General features: G+C 36.7%; 1 protein-coding gene across 1 annotated transcript in view; it reads left to right on the forward strand.

The window, feature by feature from the left end:
* Positions 1-26510, forward strand: part of LOC122790836 (glutamate receptor ionotropic, NMDA 1-like) — a 1095578-nt gene that overhangs the window by 1016751 nt on the left and 52317 nt on the right. The window contains exon 9 of the mRNA XM_044058475.1: positions 6381-6516. Within this exon, the coding sequence (XP_043914410.1) occupies positions 6381-6516 (136 nt within the window). The remainder of the gene's footprint in view (positions 1-6380; positions 6517-26510) is intronic.

Here is a 26510-nt window from a genome sequence, read left to right on the forward strand (position 1 = left end):
GTATGGTAAAGTGGAGATTTGAAGTCCATCTTTGAAGAGGACTGCTACTCCCCCACCCTTGCTTTGTATTCGGTCTTGTCTTAATATATTATATCCTTGAGGAATGACTTCAATTAAATTGCTGTCTAAGAGTAAAAGGGAGTGAGACCTAAACTGGAAATCCTCCCTCCACAGCTTAAACAGCAAATAAGACTTCTTGTGAAGTCCTTCAAAGCAAAATAGGAATCCAAATTAGCTTCCTCAACTAAGGACAACCATAAGCCGTTTAGTTACTTCCATAACTGAAAAGGAAAGGCCCAGATTTGTGCTGAACTGCTAGTTAATTATACCACATATACCGAGCCCGTGGACATACCTAACCTGTTGGCTGTCAGGTTCTGTGAAAATTTCACTCCCCTGCCCGCCACCACACATACCCCGTGAGATCCCTACCACCTGTCCCCTACCTTGTATCTCTTAAAGAGCGAGCCATAAACACACACTCTAAGTCAAAAAACACAGCTTCTATGGAATCTATTAACATCCCAGGCTGCATCCCAACATGGGCTCAAACAATTAACAAGATCACTGGGTACTCTTTTCAGTCATAGTCTAAGCACTGGCTTCATCCCAGCTGAATGAAAAACAGCCACCATTATTCCTTTGCACAAAGGCGGTGCTTCCACTGACCCCAGGAATTATAGACCTGTTAGCTTAACTAGCCTGATCTGCAAAGCCATGGCGTGAATAGTCATGGACCTTATCAACAAAGATATAGGTAATCTCCAAACACTTGGCCCTACTCAGTTTGGATTTGTCAAATGGAGATTATGCCTATTAAACCTGGTGGATTTCTTCAAGACAATCACCAAGACCCTGGATGAAAGGAAATCTGTGAATACAGCCTACCTAGACTTAGCAAAGGCTTTTGACACTATCCCCCACTCAGGCATCATTGACAAACTCACCCAGCTAGGTATCGACACATGTCATTAGACAGGTCACTAGCTGGCTCACTGATAGAGGATATGCAGTCAAAACAGGGGAATCCACACCCAACAGCAGATCTGTAATCAGTGAGGTTCCACAGAGATCAGTCCTGGGACCTCTACTATTTGGAATATATTTCTCCGAAGTGCAAGCAAAAACTAATGGTTTGTGGCTGACAAAGTTTGCTGGTGGCTGCGAAATGGGAGCGGTCATAGAATCTCCAAATTATGTCAACATCCTGCAAGAGGGTCTTAAACAAAACAACTGATTGATAAAGTCATGGCCTTAAACACAATACAAAAAAATGTATTATCTGTTTTGGTAAGAGCAATACTCCTGCTAAATACCACATGAATAACAACACCCTAAGTACTCACTCAATGGGAGACCTGGGCACACAGGTTGACACCTTTGATCACTATGTTTCCACAGTGGTAAGAAAGGCATTTTATATTGCTCATCTCATAAATAAGGGCATTGCCTCCAGAAAAAAAGTTCTTAACTATCTGAACTCTTCCCTCATTAGGCCAATAAAAGAGTAAAACACCCTTTTTGGAATGCACCTTTCCAAGAACCTGCATCTACTGGAGACACCACAAAGGTTCCTTCACAAGGAAAATTCAAGGTCTTCAGCATCTGTCCTATGTGGATCATCTGAAATCACCTGAAATCACTGTCACTTTATTCCATTTTATACAGACTGTTCAGAGGCAGTCTCTGCCTTGCATATACAGCAATCTCTGACCCAGCTTTATTGGAAATGCTGCATATACATAAGTCAAATGGTACAGGGGTTATTCACTCTAAAGACTTGAACCTGGTATGTGACATTAATAGAACCTGCTAGAGGGACAGATGTGTCTCCCAGAGGTTACCACACCTTTAGAATGGACTCCCACGTCATGTCAAACAGAGCACCTCATTGGCCGTCTTCAAACACAATCTGGGCGATTGGATGGGTAAACATAAATTTACCCTGGGCGTTCCATCTGTGCCCCTCTTGGACAGGGGTAATAGGTGCTGATCATGGAAATAATGGTAGAACTTGGTTAGGCTTGTAAGAGCCCTAGGGCCATTAGCCTATTAACTTCCTATGATCCTATGAACGTACATAGTTTCACACAACTAATTAATAGCCCCAACACATTATGGTAAGACATAAAATTCTCTATTAGACTATATCCTGGTATCAGACCCTAGCAAATACTCCATGACTAGTACAATGTCAGACTCTCTCAGTGATCATCTCCCAGTCTATATTTATTTATTGCATGTGTTTACCGGGAAAATCCACTGGGCCTAAAAGAGGTAATTTTCGGTGGAGGCCCGGGGAGAAAAGTTCCGACAAGAACATAGATGCAGAAAAAAAATTAAACATTAATTAGTACAGAAGTAGAAACAGTGTTACACATAGTGGTTACAGTAATATATACAGAATGTATACTTAAGTCAGGAATTTAGTTGGTTTGATTACAGTAAGATATACAAGAATATATACATAAAAGCAGGAATTTAGTTGGTTGCCAGATGAATTCAGAGTGGTAAAAACAGAGATAAATTAATCAGCATTATTGTGCCAGTATCAACAAGTAATGAAAGAAAAAATAATAATAAATATGGAGAAAGCATCATCAGTCACTAGTAGTAAAAAGCAAAGGAATTTAGTTATAATATAAGGAGAAGGAGGAGGTTAGGTTATAGAGCAGGAACATAGCCAGGAAGAGTCGAGATGACTTTTAGTGTATATTTATAAAACAGTACATAACCTTTCCAAGTTTAACCCAGAAATGTTCATTACTACACTACCATCTATTAACTGCAACTTCCTAAAAATTCTCCCCTTTGACGATGCTATAACTGAATTCAGTACAACTTTTCTAAATATCCTAAATAGCGTTGCACCTCATAGAAGGAAAAGACCGAAAACAAACAATGCAATTTGGCTATCCAAAAAGAGTAGAATGCTAATGCAGTATAGAGAAAAAGCATAGAAAGAATGACAAAAATATAAAACGCCTCAATATCTTAAAAACTTCCAAATGCTTCATAATCGTACTAAAAAGCAAATAAATGAAGACAAAAACTATATTATAATAACTTTCAGAATAATACTAAACACAACCCTAAAAATGTTTGGGCGTCCATTAAAGACATCTTACATCCCGGCCAAAAATTCAACCCAAACCCCTCTCCTGATAACTCACCAATTGAAACTGCATATGGTTCCACTCTTATTTGGAGGTAGTATAGCATCTCTAACCAAGGATTTCTCAACATCTAATCCCAACCCTGCCCAACAGCCATGTATCACCATATACAGTTGCACTTTCAAACCTGTGCTCACATCCTATATAAAACTACTCAAACTTAAAACATGCTCTTCTTCAGCTGATAACCTTCCAAGCGAGTAACTAAAAATAGCAGCCAATAACATTGCCTATCCTGTCTCAATAATTATAAATAGGTCAGTCCATGAATCCCATGTTCCTTCTCTCTGGAAAAAGTCACATATTATCCTTCTGCACAAAGGAAGAAATTCAACAGACATTAATAACTTTATACCTGCAGCAATCTTATCTGCCCTCACCAAAATACTTGAAATTTGTATTCAAAAACAATTGCTAGACTATCTCCTGCAGGAAGAATTCCTATCTCCCTACACAACATGACTTCCATCCTTCCCACAGTACTAGCACTGCCCTTCTAACATATATATATATATATATATATACACACACACACACACACACACACACACACACACACAGTATACTGTCAATAAAGCTACAGATAATGGCAAACTAGTATTTTCTTTTTTCTAGAATTGTCTAAAGCTTTCAACACATTTTGTCACAGCAAACATACTTCAGATGTCCTCAGTTGGTCTCTCTCGCCCACCCTTCTGTGGTTCAAAAGCACCAGTCCAATAAGAATCAGTCAGTACAATGGCACGCCATGCTCTCTCCTTATACCAGCGGAGTACCTCTAGGCTCTACCCTTGGTCCCTTACGCTTTAACACTTTTCATCAACACCCTCTATACTTCCATACAACAGGCCACCCTAATACAATACACAGATAATTTCACTCTTACTTGCACATCTGACGACATGGTACACCTCCTAAAAATTAATCTGAGAAGTTTAACAGCCACTGAAACATGGCTTCATAACTCACAACTCATGCTCAACCAAAAAAGACCAAATTGCTACTTTTTTCCCCCCGCATGCCTCCCTCATGAAAAAAAATGTAAAGTGCTCTCTCTTGAAAATACAACCAATTAAGTCACTTCTCATAGTAAACTATTAGGGGGTGATAATGGATGATAATCTTACATTCGACCTGCATATACAAAACTGCTTAAGAAAAACTCATCAAAAACTTTATCAATTAAAACTTCTCTTAAATGCTCCCCACTCTTCTTTATGGTGCTCTCATCCTTGCCAACCTCCAGACTTCACAAAATTTAAACTTGAACAATGGTACAGTATAGCAAAGTTGGTAAATTTGCAGCACATACCCCTTTCAGAACCCACGACTGTGTAGCACTGAAAAGCCTAAACATCAACTAACATATCCACAACTTCTTATCACCTATAAAATTATCCAGCATCCATCTGCCTGTCCAGCACTGAAAAACATTCTGCACAACTATGTTCCCAGTCAATCACTGCAATCCAGTGACCAAAATCTCCTGTCTGCAAACTTAGCAAATCTGCTGAGCATTGTCTGTACTTGTACAAGACTGCTAAGGCCTGGAACGCCTTACCTGTATCCATTAGGTCAATACCCTCACTCCCATATTTCAAAACACTCAAAAGACTTCCTAGCTAAAATCTGGCTCCGTTCTTTTACAAAACCAGGATAAACTATATCCCTAAGTGTGAACAAATATCTTTTCATTCTTATACCACCTTACTCTCCCTTCTTCACTCACTTCATTACTAGCCAATGGTCTTCCCTGACTTTCTAAATATACCGCAAGCCTGTTTTCTCTCACTTCATATTGCAGTTCCTATTTGCATTAGACTAACTTACATGTATTTCCTCTATTAACTGTTTAAAATTTCTCTAAATATTAAATGATTGTCATATACCTTGTATCGATTCTTAAACAATATTTTTATATTATGTCTAATTTGTTATAGTTATTTAAACAGCAGATGTTTTTGTTTTATTTTTGAAGATTGCAAAATTATTCTTAAAATGCTTTGTAATAATTTGGAGATTTTCTCCCTGGGCCTCCTCTTAAAATGGGCTTCTACATGATCAGACTTTCCCAGTAATCAAAAGTTAATTAATTAATTAATAAAATGTACACATACACACACACACACACACACACACACACACATACATGGATCCCTATCACATTATCGAAAAACCACAAGATGGACATTTAAAATACCAAGACAAAAACATTGAAAGATGAAAAGGACAAATGTTAACAAAACTAAAATGCAGAACTTTGAAACAAGCATGTTCAATCCATTATTGCTCTACATGTAAAATCAGTCACTAGAAATGCACGTATGTCCCTATAAACTAACCTCTGATTTACAGCAAATACTACGGCAGACAAAAAACACATTATGCCTTACAATCTCTCAAACGAGATATGAAAGGTACTGTTCTATTAACCTACAACTTTGTTTTTGTGCCCCCCACACCCCCTGCAACTTATATATACCAACTCCAGGATCACACTACAGTTGGGAAGAGAGTGAATTTCCCGATTCTCACTATACCGTGATTTCCATTAAATTGCTTCCTGGTTTCACAAAAAAAAAAAGAAGTGTATAACATTCACAGCTAGTGTTTCAATGTTTTGCATTTCAGTTTTGTTAACATTCTTCCTTTCCACCTTTCATTGTTTTCATCCCAGTCTTTTAAATTTCAGTCTTGTGGTTTTCGATAATGACTCAGGACTAAGTTTAACGGAAGAAACACAATTTTTGACAATGCTGAACAAGTTAATTTTATATTATTTATTTAGGATAAAAATAGTATGTAGTTGCATAACATTTTTTTATTTACATTTATTTACCAGGAGAGTCCGACTGGGTTAACAAAAGCAAACCCCTTTTCAGCATAGGCCAGGACAGAAAAGTTCCATACCTGTATATGAAAATGGCAAAATATACAAAGAGAGAAAACAAAATAAGATATGTCATCTATGATACCATCTTACGAATAGTTGGCTTATTTTAATTTAAATCATCATTGTCTTCTCTGCTGCTGTCCTTGCATAGAGCTAAAGGAGAAATGCCTGTATTGTATTGCACAGGCAGTGCATTATACCTACTTTAGTACATTTATTAAACAGGACTGATTTGCTTTAAAACCCTCTGACTACATCAGTAATTTGAGGCCTGAACAGAAAAGTAATGACCTATATTTTTCTTTCACCAGATTGTTACGATCCATCAGGAACCATTCATTTATGTCAGTCAAACACTTTCAGATGGTACCTGCAAAGAAGACTACAGTGTAAATGGAGAGCCAATTCAAAAAGTAATTTGTACTGGACCCAATGAGACCATACCAGGTAGGAATAAAGGACAGGTTTTCTTTATATTTGTAATTATTGGCTCTTACATATCTGGGGTACATTCTCATTTATTTTATGTTTTTATGATGTAATCATGAATATTAATAAACAGAAAATACTCTACACACTTGTATTTTCAGAAAATGCAGCACAAACCCTCTGGGTAAATACTAAGCAAAACAATTTGCTGCTGTCATATTTAATTAAAAATGAAAGGCACTGAATCCGGAGGCCAGTTTCGATTTACAAATTTTGTAACATCCATTGTTGTTTAGCTGGTTATAGAGTGAGCTGATGTCAAACTAGACTGTAGTTTCTTTTTTTACAATTTGAGGTGGTTTTTCTGTCTAGGATGATCTTAAAGAAGGAAACACACATGTATTCTACCAACAACAGTGGATATAAGCACACAAACTAAGATAATGTACCCAGCAATATGCCATATTATAAAACTGCTAATATTTACTCTCCTAACTAACCTGAAACATTGTCTGCCAAGCTCTGATAGGAGTCACAGTAGCTGCTAATGTGTTACTAATGATATATATTAATTACCCTGTCATATTAAGGACCTGTACTAATCCATGGTGGAACACTGGACTTATGTTTCCATTACTCCAAACTACTATGAGTGATATACAGAAGGAAGTGTTTGGACACATTTCCAGTTTGAAACAGATGGCAGGTCTCTCAGATTCCTTTCTATATGCTATTAATAGCAAATGTGACAAAACCAGATTGAGCTACCTTGGTGTGACATACTAAGGTGACAATGAGTAATTTGCTAATGCTATATAGTGACAGCTGCAACAAACTAGGGACACTAGTCTACAAGTTGAAGAACTACAAAAATGGCATGTATAAATACTCAAAGCTGTTCAAGGGCACCAAAACATTGAGTTGATTAATTCTTTGTAAAGCCATATTAAAAAAGAATGGATAAAATTGACAAAGAATGAAAAAAAAAGTTGGTCTGCCACAGAATTCTCCAAAACCATCTGTGTGTGTGTGTGTGTGTGTGTGTGTGTGTGTGTGTGTGTGTGTGTGTGTGTGTGTGTGTGTGTGTACCTTGGCAAGCCTCTGACTATTTAGTCCTGCACTTTCTCTTAAATACGTGGTGTGTGTGCAAAATTGTCAATTTGGACTAGGCTCCTTAATGGTCTACAGAACTGCATGTCTAGTAATTACCTACAACCAGTATGGGCATTTTATTGAGTCTGTGGAATTTAGGTGAACATGTTGGCATTTTTTAATTATTTAATTATCTCAGATTCAGTAAGCACTCATTTTTTTCATCAATAACCCAGAAATATTGGCCTAGTTATAAACTTATTGAGAGTTACAGTATGTAAATAGAGACAGTGGGAATCAAACATAGCCCAAGGGATATAGCAGACTCCACATTAAATACTATGTAATTCCAAGAAAGACACAACTTTCTTGAGATTGCTTCTAAAAATGTACATCCCTAATCCTCATGTTCTTAACTGGTGTCAACACCAAAATAAATATTGATATATAACTGCTACTTTTCTTCTGGCTGTTTATATGCTTGTGACTTTTATTGTGTTAACATCCTGATTTTATAAGCTATTACTATAGAATAACATCCCGATTTTATAAGCTATTACTATAGAATAACATCCTGATTTTATAAGCTATTACTATAGAATAACATCCTGATTTTATAAGCTATTACTATAGAACAACAGGTTTCACTACAAGACGAGGGAAGACTTCTCTGCTTCATCCATTTGTTGGTAACATTCTCTCATCTTACTTATATGAGTGCTATGTTTGACTTTACTGCTAAAACTGACCGTCACCTCTGAATTAGAATTTACTTGCCTTCTCTGGACAGGAGAGTAAATTGAATCAATTTCAAGCTTTTCAATATGGATGAAGGACTTTAGTCTTCGAAGAGAATTGTGCTCAAAAACTCCTTGCTGCCATATTATGGAAGTTAGAATGGTGCTATGTTTGCAAAAATGTCTCAGTGCAAGTCTAATTTTTGACACTTCGAAAACAATTATTCTAGACTGCCTTAATTTTTAGCTCTGTAATTTAACAGCTCATTTGCCTGTGATATATCACTAGTATTTCATATAGTGACTACATCAGTGTTTGACACTCTATTGATTATAATACAGTTAATAACTACTGGTGGTAAGGTTTTACAGTTGTAGGACTTCTCATACACTTAGCTGTCTTTGGCTGAATATAATACTGCTATTTATTACATCTTGCCTGATCATTCAAGCCAGTGACAATGTGTTGCTTCAGGTGTTTGTATGTTGCCTCTGCAGCAGGTAAAGCTGCTACAATAAACAAGGAACTCTAACACACGTCTGACAGGCACTAGAACAAATACTTCTGTTTGAAGCATCTCTTCTTAAATTACATCGACTCAATGCCTAGTGTATTTCTCACTCACTTGGCAGTGGAGCTGATTTTGCTTTTCCGATTCTGCATGTAGATGAGAAAGATCACATGTATTGTGGTTCTTTACCACTTACAAGAATTAACTATTTGCAAACATTTTCTACAGCGGATCAAATGCAGATGCAATCAGTATCCAATGTGGGGGTCAAGCAAGGACACTATCTGCATTATCCATCTTCTCACAGTCATCCAAGTGCTAACCAATGACCATCTTCTCACTTGGATTTACTCATAGTACATTGTGAATGCATGGTCCTCACGTTTCGACATGTGTTCATAGACCAAGGCTCCCAAGGTGTCTGTCACAAGCCTAGAGTGTACCGATGAATATGTTGTAATGCACAGTAAGAATGGCCTCTAGGATATACTAACAATCTTTGCAGAAGCTTACTACAGTCTAAGACTTGTATTTGGCCTTAAGAATAAGGTACTATATCAACACTTTTAAGGCATTTTAATTTAATCTCCACATTTCACTGCTGAGGGACATATACTGGGGATTTGAACTTCTTCCTGTACTTCCATAGCCATCTATCTTTAATGCCAAACATAAAGACCGTGACTGTATATAACCTCCAGTGTGTGGCTGGACCCGTCTTCAACTGGGACAAAGAACATGATGATATAAAGTACACAGGTTGAATGTCATTCCTACCCTTCTCTATACATAGGAAACCCGAGTGCTTAATAATATCTCCTATAGAGCTTGAAGACGTTAGCACTAATGATGCATCTGTAAATTCATATGTATCACATGCACCAAGAGGAAAACAAATGTTAGTATTAGTAGTCTTGTCAAGGGTAATATCACAAGGAGTGGAGCAATGTACTTCACACATTCTGATATTATGTTTATGATATTCCAGCTCCATGACAGGTAAAGATTTCTTGGTGGTCAGATAAAATGCTACAAAGATAAATGGAAGGCGTATTATAAAGAAACACATGTAGATATCATGGCCTCTGAGATGTGGACCATCATCCAGTCTCATTGGTGCTATTAGTTCAACCAAGTGAAGATTTACTTTAAAAAATGCAACACACCTTCAAAACTGAAAAGGGAGACTGTACTACAGAAACACAAATAAACCCAAGCTGGTGAGCAACTATCTACATGGAAATATCTTTTGGGGAATATATTTGCGGATCAAACCTTGAATTATTGCATCATCATAAAACCAGTCATTGAACCATAGAGGAGACTATCCTTAAGGCAAAGGATTACTACAATCACTTATGTTCAGTGTTACCTGCTGATTCATAAAACAGAGACAATTTTCACTGAAAGAGTGGGATGACACACAATGATAATGAAACCTGATGGTGGCTGCCGAAGTCTGCTGTAAATAACTGGGAAGGGTGAATTAGACAGGGAAGCAGCAGTAATAAATGAACAAGGCAACATTACAACAAATGATTTAGTGTTGTTGTTGCTGTGGTCTCATTTGTAGAAAGATAAATTAAGGAAATAGATACATTTTGGGGCCTTTATCCCTCATTTAAAAATAGCCTTATTTTTTCCTTTTTAGAGATTCATTCTTGTTCAACTTATTTCTTTATGTGAAACCTAATCCGATCGACCTCTGTGTGCTTGTTATTAAGGCTTTATTTCCTTCTAATATGAGTAACCATGTACATTAGTCTTCTATAGAATAAGGTAGGCTAATTCATACCCTGCTGGAGGTAATATGTCTAGCATCTCAGTCCTTGGGATCTCCCATCACTAAAAATGTCAACTTATCAGTTTGCCACATAGTTAAAGGCAAGAGTCAAGCACATTAGTGGCTTTTATTTGTACCTGGTGCAACATTTTCGTTTTTGTCATATTCATTTTGATGCTCTTTGTGATCAAATATGCAAAGCAAGCAGCCGCGGTCCCAATTTGATGCTTACATAGATAATAACTGTGCAATGCACATTGTCTACATGCATACTACATAACTCAGGAGCATCTGCTGACCAGCAGGTAAAGCTCCAGTACTGTAAAATACATTTATATACTCCCTAAATAGGAGAACTACCCATGACCCACCCAGTCTTATTTCTAATATACCTGTTACAGTACAGGGTATATTAGTGGAAAGCAAATCAGTTATGTAATAGTCTCAGATAAAACTTCCAGAAGAACTAGCCCTTACCTAATTTTGAAACAAGAAATTTAGAAAAAAGTTAATGTTGATAGAGAAGTCTGCAGATAATGACAGGGTTCCTAGGACTCTGTCTATTACACCACTCTGGAGGGACTATTCTGATACTGAAGAAGATATTCTAAATGTTGGTGAAGCGACAAAAAAAGTGTCACTTATTCACAGGCTTTCCTTTAATAGCCTTTCTCATTGGGTAACTTACCATTTTGACTCTGAATAAAGTGACTTATATTACCATTAAAAGTAATTAGCCATTACAGTACCAATGTCCGATGGCCACTGTTGCATCTTCTTATGTTACTCAGGTACATATTTCAGGAAGAGCTTAGTATAATCAAAAGATAACTCTTACATCAAAAAACAACTTTTGGTAAGTAGTCATTAACCTTTATTCTGAGCACTGATTCTTGTCAATGTTCTCTCTAACTGTGCAAGAAAAGGTTACATTATGATGTAAGACAAACGCATATCAATGCCTCAAAATCTTCGTTATGTCTATGGAACTTGCAAAAAGATGCCACTAAGCAACTTTGTGCAATTAATTCCTTAAAATAGATGTTTTATAAAGATGCACTGCAAAATAAGAGTTCCTGTGATACATAGCAGTGTCTTTTACAGGTGTCTTATAAATGCTTAGCAGAGATTATGACATCCTGGGTCAGAGAACTGCATTTGCATCAAAGGTGTAAAGAATATTAAATATACCAAACACATTTTCTCTACCCCCAAAGGCATCCATCCCACTTTACAAAGAATTATGTATTCAGTGCAATTTGCAAACACACATACATATGTCCAATTTGTATGTGTTTGATATATATATATATATATATATATATATAGTTCCCCTTCACAACATCGAATGTATGGAAGCTCGAAATTCATAAACTTGAGACTAGAATCTCGAACTTCCATTCACTCGAAATTGTGAATGGGAGCCTGAGGTTTAGAAAAATAAAAAGTTAAATTACCTTATTACAGGGGGCCAGGTCCCCCTGTACCCTAGCGGTTTAAATGTGAATGTTCCGTGACCGCACTATAGCAGAGGAATGGAAAATCTTCTGTTTTGCGCTTACGTGTATAGCGCAGAATGGGAGATTTCCCTTTCCTTCACTATAGTCCGATCTTGGAGAAGGTATATGTAAGTAGGGGGGGTGTGGTGGGCACAGCCATTTGAAAGGTGTTAATTTTTGTTTTTTTGTCCATTTCATTTGTTTGAGTTTCTCTAAATTGAAGATTGTGGTTTAGAGAACTTCGATCATATGAAGGGGAATTATATATATATATATATATATATATATAAATATACATATATTTTTTATTTATATATGTTTAAATGCAAGTATAGAGGAGTAGTACTTACAATAAAATATAATCAACTGGCAGAATGTCAAAACATGAGAAAAGCGGACATTGATAAACCAGTATGCATATGCCAAGAAACAACCTTCGCCCATGCAAAAATTTATATTTTATAAAACAAAAACATAATTTTTTGCAGAGGGGACAAGCCCCCCATACCCCATTGCTAATTATATATACTAACTCAGAGATTGCACAAACACACAGTAAGGGCACATTCCCCTACCCAGGAATTGTGCAATCTCCACACATGTTGATTAGCTGTTTAATCGATCATATGCAGTTGACTACACAGATATCAAATAGACACACATACTGCACCCCCCCATACATATACACACACACACACACACACACACACATGCCAAGAGAACTGAAAGGGATCTGCATTTACTAAGTCTAAGACAAACTACATTTTATGACAGTGAACTTACTGTATTAAAAGAGGAAATATGTGACTGACTCATAATTCTGCAAGCTCCCTCTAATGACAATAGTTGTAAAATTAGACAAGGTAAAACAGGTAAGCAGCAATACGAGTTTAAGTTCTAGCAACTAGTTAATGTTTTCAAGGTAAATGACTTGAGCAACACGATAATCATGTAGACATTACCAAAGATGTAACATAATCCCTATTGTGCAGCTAAATGTTGTTCCTACGACATGAATCAGTGAGGCTACAGTAAATTGCTTAAAACCTTTATGGAGCTGGTAGAGGAAGTGGGAAAGAATGGCTATTATGACCATCTGTTCCTCAGCAAGTTTTCTGAAGGGACTTGATGTTGTTGTGTCATTCGGCTTTTCCCAGTTAGTGGTCGCCACAGCGGAACTCCGGTCCACTAATGATTGGCAGTAGATTTTTACGTGCCGAGTTGCCAGCCCTGACACACAACCTTCACCGAAGGTACGCCCATTCACACATGTCTCCAGACAGAAGACGCTTTAGCTGAGAATAGAATGGGACAACTTACTGTGAGGCGACAGCGCTACCGCAGCACCACCACCACATCATTAAGTATAAACAATATATCGATCTGCCTACAGTTGGAAAAAAAAGTAGTGATTAAATCATAGATTGTTAACATTGTACTAAGAAAAACAGGTACAATAAAAAAGACAGGGCCACTGTCAGAAGTCATACATAACAGTGTAGGTGCTGCAAATTGTAAAACCGACACAAGGTCGGACTGTGGTAGGAGGATGATCAGCAATGTATGAATGCTTGTTGAAGAGAGACTTAATCTACATGCGTGAAGCTAGGGGTAAATTGTGGAAAGTGTTGAATCAAGTCAAAAAGGGAAGGCACCATTGCCAGAGGACAAATAACATAAGCTTGGGGTGGTTCATTTCAAGAACAAGGAAAGAGAGTCTGGTTATGTCACTGAGCTGAACAGCAGACCAGTCCTCTAAACTGTCCCTATTTTGGAGGAACTCTCCTATTTTCAGTCCTTTTTTACTGCTGCTGAAGATGTCCCTATTTTCAGACTTGATTTACTCCCTCACACAGTTTTCCATATCCTGCTCATCACAAGATTGATGAAGCTGGTTAGTATACAGAAAAGAACACTATATGACCAACATTCTAGTGACAAAAACAATTTAAAGAAAAAGGATGCATCTTAAATCTCCCTTTTTCTGAAGCAGAATAAATGACCTTGTGTGGTAGAATTTTTCCAATACAGTTCAAGTATACATATTTTACACAGTCTCTGATAACATGCTCATATTTTTCCATAATTTTTGTGTCACTTTTTTAAATATGTTTCTGAGTCATCCTCCAAGAGGGTCTCACCCAAACACATGACTGATGCCAGAAACATGGCCTCAAACTGAATGTCAAAAACTGCATCATCCCCTCCTTTGGGGAGAGTGACATCTCCACAAATTATCACATTAATAACAAGGTCCTAAGCTTGCAATCAGTCGTTAGGGACTTGGCCACTCAGGTTGATAGTAACCTGACTTTTGACCATCATACTGCTTCCATTGTACGGAAAGCCTTCTACATGACCCACCTCATTAGTAAGGGCATCTCATCCAGGGACAAGGTGGTCATAACATCCCTGTATTCTTCCCTTATAAGACACATTATTGAGTACAATGCCCCTTTCAGCATGTACCTCACAAAGTACATGCAGCAGCTGGAGAGACCACAGAGGTTCCACACCAGGAGAGTCCAGGGCCTCAAACATCTACTCTACACAGATAGGCTAAATGCCATGTCCCTCTACTCAGTCTCATACAGACTCCTCAGAGGTAACCTCTGTCTGGCATACAAGGCAATCTCAGAACTCACCTTTATGGGACTGCTGTATATCCACAAGTCGAGCTCCACTTTGGTAACCCACACGCACAACTGCAACCTGGTCTGTGACATCAATAGGGCTTGTTGGCAGTTCAGATTTGTATCCCAGAGACTCCCCCTTCTGCGGAATAGAGTCCCACTCTACGTCAAGCAGAGCATCTCATTAACACTTTTTAAGCGCATCCTGGATAACTGAATGGGGAACAGAAAATACATCCCTGGGATTCCACCTGTGTCCCTGCTGGGCAGGGGCATTGGGTGCTGGCCTATTGGAACATGGGCTAAATTCTTAGCTAGGCTTGTAAGGGCCTCAGGGCCAATAGCCTAGTAACTTCCTATGATCCTATGTCATGCATTCATACTGGAAGTAGAAACAGCCATGTGCTATTTAATAGACAAACTTTATGCTAATGAGATGTCCAGATTTGTAGCTAGATGTTCCTATTTTGGCCTTTGTTCCCATTTTCATGTCTGAATGTTGTTTAGGCCTTGTATCCTTTTAGTAAGATCTCTTTGAAAGTTCCAGTAGTTGCATGTGTCTGATGATTGGCCTAATGAGGGCTTTGTAAAGGGGGTGAATGACATCCCTAGATCTAGACACAATCACTTTGTTTATAAGCTGTGTAATATAGAGGACTTTTTTACAACAATGGACGCAAGTTGAACAAAAGTATAAGTTCCCAAATCCTGAACAAGTGGGTCAACTGTTAGGGGCGTACTGCCAATGTGAGAATTTCCTGGGGTAGATGACTTTTTAAAAGATACAATGATGTATTTCTTAATGTGTTAATTATTATTATTATTTTATAAATTATTTTATTATTTTTATATATTTTTAAATGTCTAAAGGAATTTTTAGCATTTAGTTTTGGTCCATGATTTTGGTACCAGTTATTATTTGGGACAAACATTCCTGAATGATGGGCAAGTCATTTGGGGATTCAGCGACTGCTTTTACCTTGCAGTCATATACCCACTTAGTCAGCCAGAGTCCTTTGGTATGGGCTTTTACTTCAGAGAACTACAAGCCCAACAGTAGAGGTTCTAGCACTGAGCCCTGGGGTCTCCACTGATGACTAGTCTCTTGTGGCGGTAGCTTCCCCTATTTTGATCTCCTGCATCTTCTGAGACATTTGACAATCCAGCAGGTGACATAGGGGTTTATTCCCATTTAATTTAGCTTTTCTACTATGCCTGAGTGTGGCATTGTGTCAAAAACTTTGGCCAGGTAGAGGTATGCAGTATACACAGTTTTGCCTTCATACATTGCACTGATGACTTTTTCAAAAAAATCCACCAGGCTGAGTAAGCATGACCTGCCCTTGATGAATCCAAACAGACAGGTCCAGTGTTTGAAGGTTCCCAATGTCCTGATTGTTTAGTTCCATATTAATTCTTTCCATGGCTTTGCATACGAGGCTGGTCAGAGTTATGGGTCTTTAATTGCCTGGGTCTGTGGAAGGCCCTCCCTTATGCAGGGGAATGACTAACTGTTCTCCATTTGCTTGGTATTAAACCTCTATGGAGGCTGAGATTGAACAATGTTAGACATGTGACTAAATTGTGCGTTATGCTATTTAAGATGGATCCTGAGATATTTATCAAGACCTACTGATGCAGTATTTTTAGTTTTTATTAGCACTTTTAGGACTTGGTATTGCATGACAGCTGGAGGCAAGTCTTTTTCAGGTACATGTTGAGGGAAAGAAAGAGAAAAGATGGGTACAGATAGCACTACATTTATCAGCTACTAGATTCACTACATCTTCAGCCTCAGTGTAGGTAACATCATTCATAATCAGCTCAGTGCATTGCTACATTGTGCTTTTGAAATCATGAACATAAGCAAAAAAAAATGCTTTCTTTTGCTTGAGTAGCTGTTTTAGCCTCAAACTTGGCTGTGGATTTCATTACATTCCCGAGTTTTTTATTTCAGTAACAAGGGCTCTAACATTCTGTTAATTACTATTCTCACTTTTTATTTATTTTATTTATTTAACATTTGTTTATTGAGAAAGTCCGACTGCGACAGAGCCCATTTTCAGCTGAAGCCAGGGAGAAATGCTCCAGACACATCTTTGGAATGTGGGAGCAAACTGGAGCACCTGTAGGAAATCAACATGAACACAGGGAGGACATGCAGACTCTGCAAACAAGGCACCCCGGCTGAGAATCGAATTGGAGAACCTTTTGCTGTGAGGGGACAATGCTAACCACTGCACCACTGTGCCACCTTTTATTATAAAGCTTGTTGATATTATGGCTCCACCATATGAGCTTGTTTCTGGGATTTGACCTTTACTTGCTCCTATGTTGTGTGTTTATGTATTTAGTGGAGTTAAATAGGTTTGGTGAGGATTTGAAGCTTGCCAATGTATCACTTAGGAGTAGGTAGTTTGTTTTAAAGAAATGTGTAAAGGTACCTTGGGTGAAAGGGATCTCTAGTTTCAGTTTTATATCGAAGGAGACTGCTTTATGGTTAGACCTAACAAGTGATGAAGATATGCTAGGGATAGTGTAAGATGCTCCCATATTAACAAGGACAAGTTCCTAGATGTTATTCCCTCTAGTGGGTACTGTGACTAATTGTTCCAGGGCATTTGTTTTGGTAATGTCCAGGAATCTATGTGCTTGTACACTAGTGGTAGTGTAGGTTTCCCAGTCCATAGCTGGGTAAGTTTGATCACCTAGTTAAATGGTATTGGGTTTAATACTGAGTGATTCTAGTACCTGTATGGGTGTTGTGGCTTTCTCACGTCACAGAAGGCATTCTGTAGCTAGTTAATACATGGAATGGGGCCTTTATGATGGTTATTTGGATAAGATGACGTGCTATTGCTTCATGCTGCTTTACCAGCCTAGATGTGAGTCTCTTCTGGGTGTGGATTGAGACACCTCCACCTTTTTCCATTCCTGTGCAGTAGCTGGTCAAATTGTGTGGAAGACATTATAGCCCTGCAAAACCAGAGTTCTCGCAGCCTTTTTAAATCATGTCTCAGTCACAACGTAAATGTCAATGTCCTCTAGGTTGAGAAGGGATTGTAGGGAGTAGAGTTTAGGTGTACAGAGACTTACATCTACATGCAATATAATTTATACAGCACTGTGACAATTTTTCCAGGCACCATGATTAATGACTTCAAAGATGCCATAGTTAGAATTTTTCAAAGCAACAATGATCAGGGTATAATAGTTTATGTTGGCATTAGCAACATAAAACTGCTTATTTCTTCACAGCAGCAGGAGAGAGAAAACAAAAAAAGACATGCAGAACATAATGCATACATAATAAAAACACGTACTGGGCTGTAACTGTATCAGTCTTCTTGGTACATATCAAAGTTCATGACTACTAGCAAATAAGACAGCTAACATCTTACAAAGGTGAAAAAGAATTCTAAAAAGGGATCTGCTTACTGAAATGAATGTACATAGGCGGTTTGCTCACCAGGAACAAACTTGCATCAGTTTGTTGATGGCAGCAATGTAAACCAATTGATTACAAAAGAGTACAGTATAACTAATAAAGAACTACCAATTCAAAATTTGTTAAAACAAATGACAGATATGGATATTATAACAGAAACATGGCAAAAATTGAAGACTGCTAGCCAGGTCTCAATGCTTATGTGTATTTTCATAATGGAAGTCAACATCCAAGAGTTAGAGGTGGAATCTTGGTATTTTGTAAGGGATACATTCCAGCAAATGAAGTCCTCCCACAGACAGTGTTAATAACAACGTTGACTTGTTTGTTTAGGAGCTACATGAAATAAGAAACATATCAACCATAGGAATGTATTGTTTTACATTGGACAAGAAAACTGAAAATTAGAGGAGATAATAAATTTTATTTCCTCTGTAAATGCTAAACCCATTGTGTTGGTGAGTCCTGCCTAAACTATCCATATAAAGTCTGTTGATTAACAAAATGATGTAGTCAGCATACCTACTTGACTGTATTAGACAGCATAATCAATTAATGACACTAGATTTGTGGAGTCTAAAAAATGTTTCTAACATTACAATTCAGGAATTTTGGCTTGTGATATACATAAACTAGTGATGTCCAAACCTTGAAATTAACATATATTCATGCATTAGGGAGCACCTAGGAATGGAGAACACTATGTCAAGGATTCTAACAAAATTTTACTGGACAGGAATAATGAACAAAATTGAAGATTTCTTTGCTGGATGCCCTGAATTTCAGAAGAAGGCTCCTCATCCAGGTTTAAAAACAGTATTTCCATTCCTGTTATTGTTGTTCCTATTGAATTAATAGCTGTGAATATTTGCAGGTACTTTAATAAAATCATCCAGGGGCTTTAAGTATACTTTGGTTACCATGAGCTGCATCAAGTATTATGAGGCTATTCCTGTATATGAAAGGCTGGTGCTCAATCTATAGAGGAGGAGAAATAATTTTTCCAGAGTAGGAAATGTTCATTGAACAGAGGACTCTGTCAAAAGTAATATACCAACTGTGCCATTGCCTTACGGTCAGACAGCTAAACATCTCAGGATACCACTCCTAACAGATGACTACACTAAAAAAGCAATTGAGGATGATGATAAAAACTGGGACCAGTTAACTACAACTCCTGCTTGCCCTTAGAGAAGTACCATAGACCTCAAGCTCTTTCAGTCCTTTTAAATATTATACAGCAGATACTCTTTATGGACTGTTGAATATTGCAAACAGAAACTTGAGAAGAAGAGAAAAACTTCTTTCAAGTGTCACAATGATATACCAACTAACAGGATAGACAAAGTAGTGATGACCATTGTAAGAAAGTACATAGACACAGTCCAGTCTATATAACAATATGTGAGGAACATGAATGCAAGGGCAGGTGAATTCACAGGTAAGATGCGCTGTATTTCTTTTGGTCTCTTCCTTAGAAAATACATTTTTTGGCTAAGTGTCAAGGTCCATTTGAAACAGCAGGAAATTTAAATGATTAATGACTACAAGGTTAAACGGACAGGTAAGAGAAACCAGACATATAATATTAATAGATATACAATATAAATGTATTGAAACCATGTAAAGAGACACAATCTTCTGCAATTAGTTTAACTAATCATGTGACACTCAATATATGTTTAGTTACTGCACAAAACAGACACTCGGAAATAACATGGACTACGCTACATCTATATTACATAGATTCTTTGTTATTGCTTTTAGTTCATTTTCAAATATCAGTGTATCTCTATGTACATATGTATCTTTTAGCTAAAAGTCCAAAAGCATTCAGGTATATGCTATCACCTTTCAAATAGCCAAGGAGAACATATTTTCACTTTTGATGCTCTGCTAGGATGGTATGAAGCAAACATATGTTGAAATACTTATCTACTCAATATTCCACGTGCCTCATTTATGGGACTGCTTGAGTTTTGCACATTTTGGACTTTAGTTTTATATTTCAAAAGGCACTTTTGAGGTGGCACAAACACAGCTGTTAGCACTATTGCCTCACAATGCTTGGTTCTGCAGTTCAGTTCTCATTTGTGGTGCCTTCTGTGCAGAATCTCTTTGCCCTCCCTGTGTCTTTGTGGACTATTTCTGGCTACTCTTGTTCCCTCCCCTACCCCAAAGTCATGGCATAGGTGAAGTGGTCAACATTTATTCTAAATCAAGCGATAAGGTGGGAGCAATCAATACAGGCTGTGCAAGAAAAAGGTCTGCACTGATAGTTGTTTCTCGTGACTGAAACTATTGAATATAACCATATACTACTTATATTTACAGAACCACACTCTTTGTTCAGCTGACCATAGGCTAACATTTGCTAGCCAATATTGTGATTACTGTGAGAGTATCATCCTGATAGATAGCTATGCACTGTGAGAGTATCGCCATACTAGATAGCTATGCACTGAGAGAGTATCATCCAGATAGAAAGCTATGCACTGTGAGAGTATCATCGTGATAGATAGCTATGACTGTGAGAGAGTATCATCATGATAGATTGCTATGCATACTCCTATATTTTATTAAAATTTAACAGTGACAAATCCCATATAAAACTGGAATGTAATCACAAATTTTGCAGCATAAAACAATAAAAGTGAAAGTAATGTATCACAACAGTTCATAAATAGGGCAATATTAATGTGAAATGTGATTTCTCTATGGGAAACGTAGTAGCCACAATAAATAGCAGCAGTTTTTTTTCTATTCAGCAACTTTACTAAAGTATGAATCAATCCTGCTTCATCCATTAAAGTGTAAATAATGGAGAAAAGAACATTTGTAATTATACTTTGTTAGACAAAATTTGTTCAAATCGCACAAACCTACTGATCTTCACTTTTTAGCCTGCTTTATATACACTGTATGCAGTGCTTACATCTTAAGACCAAAGCTCAGATGATAATATCCTGAAGGATTTCACATACTGAATTCAACTATGACCCATCTATTTATTAGTAAATAAACTCAAGTGGTTGTATAGTATAGAACAGCAATACACATAATTAGTTTTTCAGAGTAAATACTCCTCCATGTTGGTCTACTCCCCTTACTAATTTATTGTAACTCAAAAGTCACACTATCTTGGAAAAAGGAGAAATGTCTGGCTTTATACAGAAACCAAGTACTGCACTCACTGCAGATGATTCATTACCGTGGAGTGGGAATATATTATTTTGGGAGTGCATGGAGAGGTGAAGTCCACCACACAAGAGTGTAGAGGTCATGATCTCCTTCAATAATGCAAGTCATTTGTAACATTTTAAGAGAAAAACCAGAAGGACCCAATGAAGAGGCTGTATTTCCAGTTTAAAAACACAGTTTTAATCCATAAAAAGGAAGATCAAGCGCTTTTGTAGGTACAAATCCCACTTCTTCAGATGCTAACAATTGTTCAAACAGGAATGGTTTAAATGCATATACAGAAACACCTGAAGTAATTAAGTAGTGACATCACCTTAAAGCTGCACTCATGTTAAAATGTTCAAGACAAGGATATTATACATCTACCTGCCTATATTTGACTAAACATTTAAATACAGTACTTAAGTTTTAAAAAATATGTAAAAAGATATAAAACATTACAATACATACTCTACAAAACATATATAATTATTTACTATATATACCTATTGCACATATTTTCACCTAATGAAGGGTCTTTTCTTTAATAAAGGCTTGAGGGGATCATATTCATTCATTCCAAAATCAGCATTGGCTCTCAACCTTACTGTCCATTCTGCTTCTAAGTTTTCTGTGATATTTCATATGTCACCACCTCTAATATTCTCAGATGCCCTGCTTATGACTAGAAACTTAAATGTGTGTCTAGAATCAGATTCATTCACATGTTTAGCTAAAGCACTTAAATTATCCTTCTTATTAATGTGGTAAAGATGCTTCCTGATTCTATCTTTTAAGCACCTATCAGTTTTCCCCACATAAAATTTTTTACATTTTAAACAATGTGCTAGATAAACCATATGTTTAGTTTCACAGGTAGCATAGAGACACAAATTATATATTCTATGATAGTAAGGGTGTATAAACTGTGCACATGTATCTATAAATTTGCAGAATGAATGTCCACACAGTCTAGTACCAGCTCTTATTGGGGTTTCAACACTGTTTGGAATAAGTGTCTCCTTTTCAGGGACAAATTATTCTTAAATAAAAATGTTGGTTCCACATCTATCATCTCCTTAATCTGTTTATCACTGGTTAGAATTCCTCAGTATTTCCTTACAATATCCATATACATGCCTACATTTGTGGAATATTCTAAAGGTACTCTCAGTTTAGTGATACTTTCCTTATTGTTCAGACATTCTTTCCTGTTCTCAGAAAAGTAAGGTTTAGCTTTAGACTGTCTTAATTTTACAACCTGCTGAATATTATTATCCAAGAATGATTCAGTGTACCCTTTGTCCTTCAAATCATTTCTAACTACTTCAGTTCATTTATGAAAATCATCATGCATATTTAGCCTAGAAGCTCTATAAACTTGGTTTTTAATCACATTTTTAAAAATATGTGGTGGATGCATACTGTTCTTTGACAGAAGATGATTAACATGACAAACTTTTTTATACTGTTTGGTATATATATTTATCCACTATTCTCAACTACAATTGATACAGCTAAGAAGTTAATATTATTTTCTGAGTGTACTGTTGTAAACTTCAAATAAGAAGTACTACTGTTGATGTTCCCCTCAAATCTCCGTAACTCCTCATAGGTGCCCCCCCCCCCATAGCATAAAAAGATCATCTACAAACCTTCTCATAAACAATATTTTTTCTTTAAATGGTCCCTGTAACAAATTCTGTTTCGCTTATAACCATTACTGCATTGGCGTAGCTATTGGCACATGAAGTGCCCATAGCTACACCATTGCATTGCCAAAACACATCCTTATCAAAAATAAAGATGTTGTTGTATAGAACCAACTTAGTTAGCTCTACTAACAAATGTATATTCTTTCTTCGCTACTAGATTACTCCCTGATGAATCTCTAAACGTTTTAGACCCGACTCATTAGGTATCACCGTGAAAAGGGACACCACATCCATTGTCAATAATATAAATGTCTCATCCTTATTTCTGTTATTCATATAGATATATAAACCCTTTAAAAATGCTCTGTATCTCTCAGAACCTGATAAATATTCTTCAACATTGGCCTTAGATGTTTCTCTCTATATATGGAGATCGTTTCTGTATACCATCTCCTCCCTGACACTATTGGCCTCAAAGGTGGATTGATTTTATCTTTATGTAACTTCAGTAATCCCTGTATAACAGGAAGTACAGGATGCTGTATAACAAAATAATCAAACAATTCCTTAGTTATATATTCATTTCTCATAAGTTGACACAAACACTGTTTAACGTCTTCAGTCATATTTGTAATATCTAAAATGGTTATTTTCCTATAAAAGCCATCAGTCTGTAACCTATCAAGCATCTTATATTTGTATCCATCTGCATCCAAGATTACTATTGGCCCACCTTTGTTGGCTGGACGTATAATTCTATCTGTGTTCTCTTGCAACCTTCTTAAAGGATACTTCTCATCCTTAGTTAAATTAAAAGTACTTTTATATTTGTACTTCTTATCATCCAGCATTTGCAATTTATAAACTTCATCAACACATACTTTCAAAGGCATTTATCAAAGGATTTGTAATCTGAATAAATGTACTTGGTTTCCTAAACATATTCGCTTGTTTATTCATACTCAAACATAATTTTTAAAGTTAAATTTCTTGTGAATAATTTAATATCAAAAATAACTTTAGTATAATCAGAATACCTGCTAGGCATTAACGATAGTCCTTTCTGCAAAACATTAAGTTCATCATCTGAGAAAACATAGCTGGATAAATTCCAGACTACTTTCTCATCTGTTGAAAAGCCTTCTTTATATTGCCCGAACCTGCTTGTTCCTCCTCGAATTTTCTTTTCTGTTTGCTCTGACTCCTTCTCCTTATAAAGGAGTTGAGTTGTTGCTGCGTCTTCACCGGCAGGGGAAAGGAGAGTTTGTGCAAGCCTAAAGGGACGGGTGCATCTAGTACAGACAATAAAGCTTCTGAACTCGCCGTTTCTGTACCTGATGTATTGTGCCGTGACCTGTATGGTTTTATGTCTCACTCCTAGATCTCTGTCATTATTATGTAGTTCCTGTGGGTTACTCAACATTAGCTCTGCCTCTGATGACATCATGGAATCGCTCGCACTCATCTGCAATAAAGCCCCTTCCACTCTCTTCTATGGAGGTGTTCCCTCTGTTGGAATAATCATTTCCTGATTCTCTTTGTTCCTCATTACGACTGGATAGTGTGGAGGATCTTTGATTCGAACTGCCCAGTGTTCTTTCATTGTCTCCAAATCTCGGCCAGGAAAATACATTCCCCGACTATGCTACCTGTGAAACTAAACATGTGGTTTATCCTGCACATTGTTTAAAATGTGAAAAATTGTATGTGGGGAAAACTGATAGGTGCTTAAAAGATAGAATCAGGGAGAATCTTTACCACATTAATAAGAAGGACAATTTAAGTGCTTTAGCTAAACATGTGAATGAAATTGATTCTAGACACACATTTAAGTTTCTAGTTATAAGCAGGGCATCTGAGAATATTAGAAGTGGTGGCATATGAAATGTCACAGAAAACTTAGAAGCAGAATGGACAGTAAGGTTGAGAGCCAATGCTGATTTTGGAATGAATTAATATGTTCCCCTCAAGCCTTTATTAAAGAAAAGACCCTTCACTAGGTGAAAATATGTGCAATAGGTATATATAGTAAATAATTATATATATTTTGCAGAGTATGTATTGTAATGTTTTATATCTTTTTACATATTTTTTAAAACTTAAGTACTGTATTTAAATGTTTAGTCAAATATAGGCAGGTAGATGTATAATACCCTTGTCTTAAACATTTTAACATGAGTGCAGCTTTAAGGTGATGTCACTACTTTATTACTCCAGGTGTTTCTGTATATGTATTTAAACCATTCCTGTTTGAACAATTGTTAGCATCTGAAGAAGTGGGATTTGTACCTACAAAAGCGCTTGTGCTTCCTTTTTGTGGATGAAAACTGTGTTTTTAAACTGGAAACTACAGCCTCTTCATTGGGTCCTTTTGGTTTTAACTTATAATTGGATTCTGCTTTGTTCTTGGACCTGACTGCTCACAGAGTGTGGTGATCGTTTTGTTTTTTTGTTACTTATTTGTAACATTTTGTTTATTAATTCATCACTTTGGCAATATCTTTATTCAGTGCATGTAGCTGCTTTTTGCAGGGTAGTATATTATTTTTTGCATTGTTCGTATGATATGAAAGAGTAGATACCTTAGATTATGTTTTGGTAGAAATTAAATAGCTTACATCTCTATATTCCTTCTAGAAGGATTTTGTGTGTGTGTGTGTGTGTGTGTGTGTGTGTGTGTGTGTGTGTGTGTGTGTGTGTGTGTGTGTGTGTGTGTGTGTAGTACTGAATAATCGTTTTGCATCCTCTTAGTATTGTCCTTTTTTAAAATCTTCTATCATTCTGTTTAGTAGCTCATCTATGGCTTTTCTTACAGTAACTGTTTTGTAGACTTCTTTGTAGTCTAGTATCCAGTTCAATCTAGCAGTGACATCTGTTTGCATGCAGTATTGGAAAATCAAGATTTTGTTTTTTTGTCATTGACATTTAAGTCTTGGGTTTCTTTAATAAGTTTCATTTCTTTTTGGATTCAACTATATGATATCATAATTTTAGTAACAGAAATCTTAAAGGCTTAAGAGAACTACATTTGTAATCCATTCCTTGAAAATCAACTAACATCGCTGATCCCCTGTGTCTTGAAACGCTCCGGATACAAGGAAAAAAAACTCAGATTAATAAAATCCAATTTATTGACCAAAGTTAAGCGCTTTTACTCGCTCATATGCGAGCTTCTTCAGAACTACAAATAAAACCATTAACACTTCTCAAGCTTAAATAACTTCTTTGGCACCAAAAATTGCATCATTTAAAGAGATAGGTTTAAACTGCAACTTCCAGTCTAACAGTTGCCAAACTACTGAATTCATGTACTATAAAAATCATACAGTAATACATGTAAACCAAGTATTAAAATATCAATAAAAATAATATGAATTATGAATTTATTTATACACCTAAAAGGTTATAAAAAGTGTATATTATAAAATATATGAATCTTATAACATTGATTTAATACTTATAAAATCATTTAA

This window comes from Protopterus annectens, chromosome 16.part0, assembly GCF_019279795.1.
Source record: "Protopterus annectens isolate FY-2018-M chromosome 16.part0, PAN1.0, whole genome shotgun sequence".
In the NCBI taxonomy this organism is placed as follows: Eukaryota; Metazoa; Chordata; order Ceratodontiformes; family Protopteridae; genus Protopterus; species Protopterus annectens.